Source organism: Centruroides vittatus, unplaced genomic scaffold (genome assembly GCF_030686945.1).
Source record: "Centruroides vittatus isolate TY-2023 unplaced genomic scaffold, ASM3068694v2 contig_392, whole genome shotgun sequence".
Classification (NCBI taxonomy): Eukaryota; Metazoa; Arthropoda; class Arachnida; order Scorpiones; family Buthidae; genus Centruroides; species Centruroides vittatus.
Genome location: NW_027122208.1, coordinates 1861068 through 1874637, shown reverse-complemented (window position 1 = coordinate 1874637; position 13570 = coordinate 1861068). Strand labels below are relative to the sequence as shown.

The 13570-nt window shown below is 29.0% G+C and overlaps 2 protein-coding genes across 3 annotated transcripts in view; both read right to left on the bottom strand.

Moving 5' to 3' along the window:
* Positions 1 to 13570, bottom strand: part of LOC136975998 (V-type proton ATPase subunit G-like) — a 99743-nt gene that overhangs the window by 4208 nt on the left and 81965 nt on the right. The window lies entirely within an intron of this gene.
* Positions 1 to 13570, bottom strand: part of LOC136975968 (MAP3K12-binding inhibitory protein 1-like) — a 45457-nt gene that overhangs the window by 475 nt on the left and 31412 nt on the right. For both annotated transcript variants that reach the window (XM_067271156.1, XM_067271157.1), the window contains exon 8: positions 2207 to 2260. In XM_067271156.1, coding sequence (XP_067127257.1) covers positions 2207 to 2260 — 54 coding nt within the window. The remainder of the gene's footprint in view (positions 1 to 2206; positions 2261 to 13570) is intronic.

The window sequence follows — 13570 nt, the reverse complement described above, 5'->3', positions numbered from 1 at the left end:
TGAAAAGGTATAATAAGTAATAATTTCGTTATTGGAAACTAGAAATTAAAAATAATTTAATCGCAAAACGTACTAAGCAAAACTAATTACGGCAAAACGATAAATACGCAAGCTTAATTAAATACGTGCGTACTTTTTCCCCTTTGCCGTTATAATTTAATTTTCGTTAATATTTTAATATGTTTTAATTAATATTTCATTACCAGTTCTAATTTTATATTTTCACAAATTGAATTATTACTTTAAATAAAATTTAATGCATGTAGGATAGTCTTTTTTTTTTACTTTTTTTGGGTCAAAGTGACAGATTTGCATGCAAGTTAGACAATATCATGACAAATTAATAAACTTTAAAGGTTATTATTTTCCATATTTTATACTAATTTTCATTATATTATGTAATTTGTATTACAAATGAAATATTGATTATAAAAATACATTAATTAATACTATAGTAGTCTCGTTAATTGTTAACTTCAAAATATTAACAAAAATCTGCTTTATTATGGCTCGCATATATTAACTCGCAGTTTCTCGAGTGCTTTCGAGCAACTTGAAAAGCTAAAAGTACTTGAGAAACTGTTACTCGTTATAAGTAAGCTTCAATAAAGCAGACTTTGATTATTAATTTAAGAAATTAAAGTTACATTCATTGTTTAACTTCAAAATATAATTAATTACAAATCAACTAATTAAAAAAACCATCTATTCTAAATTTTTTCTTGTTTTTCCTTCTTAACGAATTTTCATTTTATAGTCAAAGTGCCAGTTTTTCTTTGATAAATTTCTTTCATCATTCATCCATTGATATTATTATTCAAGTAACCTTGTGTCGTGGTTTTAAATATCTACATTAGATATATTATTAAACAGATTTTTTAATAAGCTTGAATTTAGAATATTCTTCATTTATCATATTTTCTACATGAATAAAAAAAAAACTATATTTGATGTAATAATCATTTCTTAGAAATTGTACTGATTTCTATAAATTTTAATCGTCGCACAAGTCTACTTTTTTTAAAAATGTTCTTTAGACGACGACAGTAAATAAAGTTTTACATTTATTATTTCAACAATGTTCCTGTTTGAGAAATCTTTAAAATCTCTTTAGCAAGATTCGTAGAATCTATATTTTGAAAATTATAAGAGAGAGAAATTGATTTTAAATATATCATCCAAATTATATAAAAACAAAAACATCAAATTAAACATGTATTATCTCTTAATTCAATATTGAAATAATACATTATTATCCATAATTCAATAAGTAAATTTAACAACATTTAAAACAACAGTAAGTGAACTTGAATACAAGTAAATTTTTTACAATATTTGTTGGAGGATTTTTTTTTAATTCTTTCTGCCTCGTGGGCTCTAATAGAACTTTTTTTTAGCAAGTCCGTTACGGGTTCGGCCGGACCGCCGGGCGGCGAGGGACGGGACCCGACGCGTCCGCACGGATCGCCCCGGAAAATTCTCGGGCGTTTCTCGACCGGTCCGGATTCGATCCCGGATTCCCGGAGCGGCGGGCCGTCGGGCCATTTATTAAAGGTCGAAATTATATTACCGTAGTTAAATAGATAACGTTCGTTTTAAAATTTTAGCATTCGGTAATTATTACCTAATAATAAATTACTCGAACGTAAACGGTCGTTTCTTAACGCAAAAAGGCTACGCGCAATAATAAACTTTAAAAAACATTTTTTTATTTACATTTATATAGCTATTTATTATTTATTTTATAGGCTTGTTTGTGGTCAGTAAAGAACAATAAACTTTCAGTTTCTGAAAAGATAACCTAACATAATTTTTCGGCATTAAAAAACAATTAAATATAAAAAAAAAGATAACGAGATCGTAAAAACTTCACGAATGTTAGATGTATGGCATAGGATGCTATTGCTAAAAATTTTTTTTGATAGAAAAATATTTGTATGTGTAGTTGAGGATAGGACAAAAATTCCAAAATATATCCTAAGTCTATGTTGCACACTAAGATCCAAGATCCAATTGTAACAAAGTGCCTACAAGGCTGTTTTATATGTGACCAAGAATATTTAAAGAAAATAATTTATTTATAATTTTCTTCTTTTCCATTGATCTTTTACAGCTATCATCAAATCAAATATTTGATAAATATTCATGTAGTAATGCATCAAATATCATTTACCATATGAAAATTATATTTAAAATCAAGACTTACTGCATATTTCAACTGTTCCGGTCTGTTCTTCATTGTCTGGTTTAGGTCGCTAATCTAAAAAAAATTTTTTCACTTTAATTTGAACTGTTAAAATATTATCATACAATATTAATCAGCATTTATTTTGTAAATCTTCATTTATAGCATTTTGAGGTAAAATTTATTCAATGCAAAACAAAACTAATTTATTAGCATAAAAAATTAACATTAAAAAAAGGACAGAATAACAAAATTTGGTAACGGAATGCAACTCTGACCAAATAAACATATCTAAAATTTATATTTTCTAATAAAATATATTAAATTTAGGTATTTACTTAATTTATATCATCTACATAAAAGATTTCCACAATTTTCTATTTTAAATTTATGTACTAGTAATAATATTTGTACTGCAAAGTATAAACTTTAAAATTTGTCGAAATCTTTTATTGTTGTAAATACATTTAAATTTCACACCGAGGTATTTAAATATTTTAGTATGGAATAAATAATTATAAAAGTGAACTTGCATTGATTTATTTTTATCAGTGAAATTCAGATGGAGAAAGTGAATATTAATTATTTTACTTGCTTTGATTAATGTATTTAAGAAACAAATCAAAGCTTCCAGGCAAAACATTGCGATATCAAAAAATGAATTAATAAATTTAAAAACTTTTTCACATATCTTCAACTCTGTTCATCTTCATATTGTATTTATGAATCATATTCTGATTTAAAGTTTCTTTCATCTATTTCTTCATTACATAACATTATTCTAGAAATTTAACACCTAATGACTGAGGAAAAAACACTTATACTCTGCAGAAATATAGCAATAATAATTGCCATTTTAAAGAAATTTTTAATCTCCACTCTGTGGTCACTAAAAGGCCCTTTTCTCCGTCGTATTACAGGTTCGACCAAGCCCACAATGAGGTCGACCGAGACAAACTCCCCGATGAAAAATTACTGCAATTTTTTGATCCCGAGTCCCCAAAGCGTTGGCCGATGCTTTAACCGTCTTGGCCATCTGACCGTCAAAGAAAAATTAATCGATCATCATTGCTTCCAAACAGCAAACTACATCAATTATGTAACAATCGTTGCATTAACAAATTAAATCTTTTGAGGCAAAGATATATTCATTCAAAAAACATACCTATCATAATCCTTGACAAAATTTTCTAACTATATATATGTAGAGTCTTGAAAGAAACACAGTCCTTATATATATTATTGCTATTATTATTTTTTGTTGCAGTTATTATTTTAAAAAGAATTTTTAATATAACATACTGTACATTTTTACATACTTACCTACTGTACATACTTAAAAATTCATATATACTGTATATTAGAGTATGAACATGTAATAATTAAATTCATTGTAATATCAAGTGAAAAATAAGTTGGAAATAATTACGATTAGGGTTTCTCAAACGGGATTCCGGGATCCCGGTTGTATTTTTAACCCGGGAAATCCCACAAATTTCTTAAAACTTCACTTTTTTTCTTATTTTACATTAAGGTTGAGGAAATTTTGCAAATAGAAAGTATCATTAACTCATAAACTGTCAGAATACATTTGTATTTATTAATTTTAAACCTACTTATTAGTTTTTTTTAATTTTTGCTCGTTATGGCACGTCACAATTGGTCAATAATCAATACGTAGCTTATTTGTGACGGGACTCTCAAAATTCTTTACCAGTAATATCTGGAATAATTGTGCTTATGTTGTCTTAATTTTTAACCGTGCCCGGTAGCTTCGACGACTGCGTAACGCCAAGTCGTGCAAATTGGGCAAGGATAGAAACGAGTACGAAGTCAGCAAGTATGAAGTTTTTCTTCGTAATCCGATTATTAAAGACAAACGAACTGCCGAATTATAGGGCTACAACATTTCTATTAAAGCGGTCGAGGTAGACAAATCGAGAATACTAGAGAACAAAAGAAGTACTACAATCTCGAAACGAACTAGAAATATTTCAGGCTACGGGCAAAAAACACAATATTTGTCTTCTCTTAAATGCATTAAACACGATTCTAATCGCATCAATTGAATCGGAAAAGGCATTCTCGGTAGCGAGACTTTTCGTTACTAAAATAAGAATTAGATCGAGCGACGGGAGTATCGACCATCTTTGCTTTTTAAAATCTTATAAAAATTTACAATATTTTGTATTATTTTATTTAAAAATCAAAAATTACCTTCTAAGTTAGAAGTTTGATCTAAATTCATTTTTCTTTAAATTTTCAACTCAATTTAAAGTCATTTTTTGTTGTTGTATGCAGTTTCCAGCCAACTTTAATAAATTTTTTCTATTTATGAAGATTTCTACGTAATTCAAAGGTAATTTTTAATATATATCTTACACAACATTATAAATACGATTTTGGAGGTTGCGGAACGTATTAAATTACTTTAGAAAACGAAAAATAATTATATCATTTGATTTCGTGACATTTTGTATATCTTAAAAATAATTAATTTTGTCCCGGGATCCCGGGAAACAGTTCACTTTTATTCCGGAACAAGCAAAAGACCGGGAAACGAGAAACCCTAATTACAATATGTCCGTAAACAATTTAATATGTCTGTTTCCATTAAAAATTAATCAAATTTTAATTTATTCCAAAATTATTGATCAAAAATAATTTATAGTAAATGTGAATCTGCTACAAAAATACTATTTTATTACTCAAAAGACCATTTTCTATATATATATATATATATATATATATATATCCATAAAATATATATATAATTATGCAAAAGTGGTGAATAATTACAAATTTTAAATTAGGTACGAAACAAAAACTAAAAATTTCTAAGAAATTGGTGCATAAATCATTTAATTCCAAACTAGACATTAATCAATTTCTAATGGCAGATCTCAAACAAAAAATAAATTATTTTAAAATATATTTATTAAAATTTTTAAAAATATTTAGATTATAATTACTCAATTTAATGACCAAAGATATCTGATAAAGTAAATGGATAGTTAAACTAAAATTTAATGAAGCATAACTTTACCTAGTTTAAATCATTTACAGCAATAAAATACATTTATTAACAGTTTCAATTATATAAGATTAATACTTTATACATCAGAAAAAGTTAAATCTTAATGAAAATTCACAAAATTATCAATTTAACATAATATAAAATTAGATTAACAACATAACATTAGATTTTATAAATAATCAAAGATAAAACATTATTATTATTACTTTTTTACTTTCAGAAAAAAACTGATTTGTAAAATAAATCTTGCTCAAAGTTTGCTTCATAATCTGGTTATGCAATTAAGACATATATATAAATTCCAATTTGAAATAATGAAGTTCTTTATGATTAAAAATTAATTCATTTTTATTTAGAATATTATTTTCATTTTTATATAAGAAGTAATGTTATCAATAAACTTTTAATTAAATAAAGTAATTAAAAAAATGGATTTCAGGTTTATACAAACATTTTTGCCAATTTAATTTTAGAAAAATTTTTCCAATTATATCTTCAAAAATTAATCAAATATAAAAATATATATTTAATTCAATCAAAATTAACTTTATTTTTTAAACTTGTTATTAAAGAAATATTATATTGACTTCAAATTTAATTAACAAGTAAATAACTTCTACAATTATAATAAACAACGTAAAAAAAATATTAATCAAGATAAATATCCGGTGAACTTCTCCAACATATCTCATTAGGCAACATTTCTTTCCAATGCAAAAGGTTTTTTTATGAACCTAAACAATGTTTAAAAAAAGTTCATAATTTTATCTTCACTAAGATTTTTACAAAGTAAAATTAATTATGAAAGTTTTGCACTTGTTCTTTTGCAAATAAACAATTCAAATAACTTTTACCAGACATTGCATTTTTTTTAATTTAGAGAAATAAAAGATCGTCACCACATCGTCAGATATGTTTGTATATATATAATGAATAAAATATGAATAAAATTTAAACTTCTTATTTGCAGGAATTATTAGAGCCTTTAAATAATAAAACCTAATTTTCAATTATATTCTTTTGTTACATTACTACGTTTACCTTTAGATACAAATTTAATCTTGCAATAACATTATTACAAAAGACTATACTGGAATATATTTATAATTTATGCATGTTAATAATTTTAAAATGTTATTTTTATGAAATGTATAAAAATTACTTTAAAATATGTTTCCTTAATTATTATTATTTAATTTAAAATATTTTAAATATTTCTGGAAAATTTTCAAACAAATAAAAATGAATTATATCATCTTGATTAAATTTTACATTCAAAAATTTTTTGCTATACACAGGGTGCAGCGCAAAAATTTCCTTATTTTAAAAAATCATAAAACAAAAAGTATTGGAGATATCGATTTAATTCTTTTTCTTTATGTGGAGGTACATTTAAAGTTTTTTTTCGTTAGGTTTTGAAAATGATATCTCGAAGGTGGCCTCCGTTCTGGTCGATACGTTTGGAGAGTCGAAATCGGAAGTTTCGGTCCACTTTGTCCGGCGCGTCCGTGTCTATGTCGGCAATAGCAGCACGATTATTGTTCTTTGACTCGTTCGGGGTCTTTGGACAATTGGTATACGCCAAAGATTTAAGATATCCTCGTAAGAAAAAATTGCAGGGGGCTAAATCTGGCGAGCGTGCTGGCCACTGAAGATCGCCCCTCAAACAAAATCACGTGGATTAAGTTGTTGCACCACTGCCAGTTTGTATGGATGAAATCTCAGATCTTTATGAAGAATTCGTCTCATTGTGCGATCAGAAATTCTAAGCGCAGCTGCATGTTTGTGTGCAGATCACTTAGGGGATTTCGAAATTGGGGCTTTACTATCTCGACATTTTCTGGCATCCTGGTGGTTCTTGAAGGTCCTGGTTTCTTTTTCTGCACACTACCGGTATCCATAAATGCGTCCACCCACTGAACGATCAATTTTCGATCGGGAACACAACCTGTAGGCATGATATTAAACTGTTTCCTGAATGCATGCCGAGTTGCAACGACCGAACGGCCGTTGGAAAAGTAAGTCGCCGAAACGAACGCACGCTTCTCTCTCGCCCACTGCATGATCATTACTAAACTAACCGTACAAAAAACATTAGGCCCCACCCTTTCGAATGCGCTCTACCCCTCTCTCCAAGGAGTAACGGCCACTGTGTGGTGTGCATTTCGAATAAGGAAGTTCCCGCGCTGCACTCTGTATATATATAAATTTATTTTGAACTAAAAATTCCATTTATTTCTAAAGTTTAACATAATCCTTCTAGATACATCCTTTCATCTTCACTTCTTTCTATTCTTGTTTTGTCTTTTGTCATGTGTTCTTCTTAATGCTACTTTTGCATAATGAAATTTCAGGTGTTAACAGGGTATTTATTTCCTAAACACCTCACATATATATTAAAAAATTTACATATATTGTATCAATAAACTTAATATTTTTCAAAAATATTAAAAACTCAGGTGAAAGGAGCCAGTGCTCCATATTTTTGATATTAAGAGTAAGCAGAAGAAAAATATCACAATAACAATTTGTATTTTTATGTAAAATGAAGACACAGTCGATTCAAAAAAATCCAAAAAATCTACATTTAATAGTGCATTCTTCTAGTTGATATAAAGGGCCGGAATTCCCAAATGGAACAGGATGGAAAACCAGAAGACATCGTAAAATCCACAAATTCCAATTTTTTAAAATTCATATTTTTAATTGGATAAATTTTTGTGCTTTTAACTAGAGACAGCCAAGTAGCCTATAAAGGAAGATCAGGTCATCTAAAAGTTTTATACTAGAACACGTAATAAAATGGTGCTCAAGAGAATATTTTGAATCGACAGTGTCTTCATTTTACAAAAAAATTTAGCCATCTGATGAAATCTTACAATCAAATTGTATTTTTATGCTTTAGAAGAACTCACATTTTATATACATTTTGTAAAAACTTAATTGCTTGTTTATCCTTTTGCATTGATTTACATTGTCTCAACATATGACAGAGGGTATAGCATCCTACTGAACAAAATCACAAACTCGCGCGCTTGCATACAGAAATTCTAGAGTTGGAACCAGTGGCATGCCGTCATTGGAAGCAATGGAAGTGCCATGTTCCTTGTATTCTCTAAAATATAAATTTTCATATTTTAACGTACTTTGAATTAATTAAAATTAATATTTTATTATAACTGCATTATCTATCTTATTACAAATTTCTATACTACATGTGAAAAAAAGATAAGATTGCTATTGTATATTCGAATGTCAGTGGCAAAATGGAAGCACTTACGAGACAGCTTCCACGACGAGAATAACCGAATGGTGTAAAGCAGCCAGAGGGCATTGGCGCATGCGCTTTACAGAGCACCAACCTCAGCCGGTTTAGCCGGTGGAAGCTACACACGTGTAACGCTTCCAACAATTCTATCCCTTAGCCACTGGCAGGGAGCTATCTGACTAAGTGAATTGTTTAAGATTTAAAAAGTAAAGAGTATTCAATGTTATTTTTATGTACATTTCTTTGCAATGTTATATTTAATTTTAATTTTCTTTTAATTATACTGTAATTATATTGACAGATTTTCAGACAAAATCTTTAGAATTTTTATCACTTTTACATGTTAATAATTTTAATATTATGACACACAATTTTTCCAAGCATGTTTTAATTCTATAAATTAAGTAAATTTTATGGAAAATTTTTTGATTTATCTAAATTACGTAGTGAATCTCTATATTTATATTTGTGTCCGGACTATATTGACAAGCTACTTAGACATAAAACATATTATAATTAATGTCAATCCGAACAAAGATGTACTAAAAGAATTATATCATTTAATATCATTAATTTTTATGGTACCATCTACCAGTGCCTCTGTGAGTGCAGTTTTTCGACCACGAAGCAAATTCATACATTGGCCAGGAACACTCGTTCGGAGGAAGATTGTGGTTGCTAGCATTGCTTTCAATAGAAAAAGAGCATTCAAATAAGTTGATGGAGTCGACGACCGGCGACTTTTATGATAAAGTAATTAACAACTTAGCGGAAAAATCGCCGAATAGAGTTAGTTTATAAAAAATTAATAAAACAAGTTTTTCTACCATTGTTTGTATCATATCAATTTGTATTATGTATGTATTATTTGTATTTTACAACTAAAATACATAAATTGTTTATTTTTATCATTTCCAGTATTTGTTTAAAACTTTTATGGAAATGTCATGTACCGGACGGGTCTGACCCATCACGAAAGACGCAAAAAATCAGTTAATTTAGAGAAAAATTTATTACTTTAAAAAAACATGGGTAAAAGTTGTTTGTAGTCGGACACCCATTGTCTATATCAAACTGCCAGGCAGAAACCATAAATTGTGGAAAGAAGTTGTCCTATGATCGGTGGAAGATCGAATTCGTCTTCAATTTTGACTTTTCTCGCGCTCCAGGTAAGAGTCTCGTTACGTTTAGTAACCAGGGACCAACCACTCGGGAATTGTGATTCAGGGAGAACAACCAATTGAAATGGATGAAAGAAATAATGGAGATTGATATACCCTCCGACAATCTAGGACACCTGGCACTCGGTTAACGTTCCGAATAACCAAAACGCCGTGTGTAAATGCACAAAAAAAAAAACAATTTCTCATCTATTGTGCCAGCCTGTAACCCGTGCCACTTCGGACTTACTCGTAGACCGTGTCTCCGACTCCAACGCACAAAGTCTCCCCATGCCTTACAGACTTGTCAATGCCACTGTCCCGGAGCCACCTTCGATCGACCATCGAAGAACCACATTGACGCCCAGGACGTCCGAACAGTTGATTGTCCTAAAGCAAACAATTTCGTACATAGTGTATGTTTATTTATGTTAAAATAAATGGTTTTTGTCAGATACTTGTTGTCTTTATCTCTTCAGCCACCACGCACGTACAAATGGACCCTAGACCATTACTGATGCGCAATTAACCGATTGCCCCTGGAAGTCGGCTTTTTACAGAAACACAGCTTCCCTATCATCACATGTCACGGCACGCCACTGGTTGGCACACCTGGCTACATTTTCATCATTTTTCACATTCAACAGACCATTGTATAAGCAAAATAGAGAAGTATGCTTGGACAGCTCCATTTTGGGGACACTTTGAGAGATGGTATTTATTTACATTTAATAACAGACTTTTACTCTTGCTAATAAGCCTAAATCTTAGAACGAAAACATTATAAACATGTTGAAACTTAATCTTGATTTAATATTTTTGATTATTTAAATAATTACAATACAATAATAAAATACACAAAAATATCTTATTTCTAAACAACCACTCACCATACCGAGATATAGTTAATCACATACTCCAAACCGATTACGGTGTGTAATGTAGTACATAAACAAAACAAATGTTCATGTGCACACCTTAATTGGTTTGGAGTATGTGATTATATCTTATTTCTTGTAAAATTTTTAAAATCAGAATTGAAGTTAATTTTTGTTGTACTGTACAATAGAAAAATTTAACTATAAAATTAAGCAATTTATCAAATTTCTTGGTATTAAAATATTGTAAAGATAACATTTGGGTTAAAAGATACCTGGAAATTAAAACTTTTAATATCTTCAATTTTAAGTATAGTCACGTTTGTAACTACTATTAGTTTTTATACTTAAAGCAGAATTATTATAATTATTTATATGGTACTTTAAATAATTTTATCCAGAATTTATTGTATTTATATTTGATGTTATGATTTTCATCTGAAATTATGTTTTATTTGATTATATTATATTAAATTCAGATTTACTTTTTAATCACAAAGTTATTGAAATGTTTTCTTAAGGTGTTTGTTTTCTTTTTTACTTTTCTGGCTCTGTTATATATAACAGAAGGAAAGTATGGCGATCAGTCAAAACAATGGCCCCCAAGATCGTTACATTTTTTGTCTTGGGACCTTCAAACATTGAAAAATATGAAAAAATTTGAAGGTTGTTTTCCTGTATGTATGGATGTTAGTGTGTGTGGGGGATATGGCCCAATTTTATTCACCCTCCTTGAAGCTTAATAACACCTGTGCTTTTATTGAAAATTTCTGAAATTTGTAGGGAGGTTTGTGTATTAGGAGGAATGATGCCATTAAATTTTGGTGGTTAAAGGTCAATGAGATGGGGAGATAGAGGGGGGGTCATGTGTCATATCTCAAGTAGAATCAGACTTAGTGACAACTTTACTTGTTATTAGGATTTACACTTTTTTTTTTTATTAAACCTATCCCTAACCTCAAAATTAAGCTTTTTGCTATTTTACAATAACTAAAAATATAAAAAGTTTTTTAATAAAATATGGTAACAGATGGTGTCACCCATAGTTTTAAATGTTGCTAGGAAAGTTAAGCAACTCATTACTGGATTTTTTTTATGAGAAAAATAACTTCCATGATATGCTTACTCTAAAACAAAATATTTAAAAATAACTGTTTATATTACTTTTATATATTCCTTCTCTGACATTGTCTCTACTGTTACGTTTTGCAATTATTTCACTATTCATATAAGAATTCAATTATTGAATGCTTTTGACAAAAGAATAAAAACTCTTTTGTTGATATATTTTATAAATTGTTTCATATTTCATTCTAAACATTAACATTAATGTTTAGAATACAATATGGAACAATTTGGTCATTCTGAAAACAGTTCACTAGATGTTTTTAAAGTTAGAAAAGCCTTTTAGTACTAATAGTTATGTAAGTACTACATCTTCATATTCTAAAATTATATCTAAATAAACCATTCATAAATTTAAGCCAAAAATCAATACATAAGATTTAAGCACAATATATTATCCAGTACAATAGTAACATTAATCACAACAATAAATTACCCAAAACACACACTACATAAAAATGTAATTTTATATATATATAAAATTACATTTTTAATCTTAAAAATACATTTAATCTTTAAATTATCTAAATAAAAATAAATGAACTTAGCGTGTTAAATAAATAAAATAATAAACAACTCCGAATTCCTGATTATCCATGCATTTATCCAATTTGGTTATGTATTCCGACACCGTGTCTTCTTTTATTTGTTTTTTCCTCACGACTAGGTGTATTAATGGACACAAGGCATTCTTACATCATCTTTATTTCCAAATCTAATAAAGACGATGTAAGAATGCCTTGTGTCCATTAATACACTTAGTCGTGAGGAAAAAACAAATAGAAGTATCCATGCAGTGTCAAAATATTAGAATTACTGTAAAATGACAAAATATCACAAGCAACATTCAGCTTTTCTTTCCCCCTTCAACTGTCAATTCTAAAACTATCAGGTGAGTAATTAGCCCAGTAATATTATTTTGCAGTAGGCAAAGTTGGTGCTATAAACAGCAGATTTGAAAAAATATCCTACTACAGTAAGATGCCGCTTAAAACCGATTCCATATAATGCGGTCTACTAGAAGCCTTAAAAAAATCTCAAAATTTACGCTGATCTGAATTATCGTGGCATTTCACTGATTCATGTATAATATGATTATTTATGAACACAAAGCAATCAGAAAAAGGTACACTTTCTTTAAATCTATGTTTGTTTGGTGAAATTTTGGAAAAAATATATCATGGATGTAATAGGCAATATTGGCTTTGCTTGCCAAGAATTAACTGATAAATGCGCAAACAAAGTGTGAAAGAAGTTATGGCCAAAGGTATCGAAGAATTCTCAACGAGAAGAGCCTATCACTCTATCGTTAGGTTGACCAAACTTCAACCTAATCGATACAGCAGGACTAGGAGAAGTAGACGAGCAGGATATTGAGGAGTTACCGCAGGTTTGTGGCGAGTGTCTTACTAACGACAACCTTCAAGAACTGCAGAACAAGGAATTCATGTAGAACTGGAAAATAGATTCTGAAAACAAAGAACCCGAAAAATTTCTCTACAGATTTCGTTAGTAAAAGTTTGGTAACGATAACTGAAATCATTGATCAAACTGTAGTGTATGATCCAGATTTTAAAAGGAGAGCAAAAGCAAAATGAGGCATTTTGGATGCAATCTTCTGTTACTGACATTTGCTTAAGGAAAGAAAAAGTGACAAATGAAACTTCACAACTTTATTGCAAAAAATAAAAATTTTTTCAGAAAAGTCAAGACCTTCATCACAAAAAATGAACTACATTTCTGTGTGCATGTGTTTTGTGTGTTACTTAACATATATTATTATACAAATTAATATAAAAATAACTTAAAATTAAAGTAAAATTTGTTTATTTTTGGTCGCGTGTTTCCCTATCCCTATTTACTCTATGTAAAAATGGCCTTGTTTAATGCTGTTTCGTTGAAATGCTTTGTTGTCTA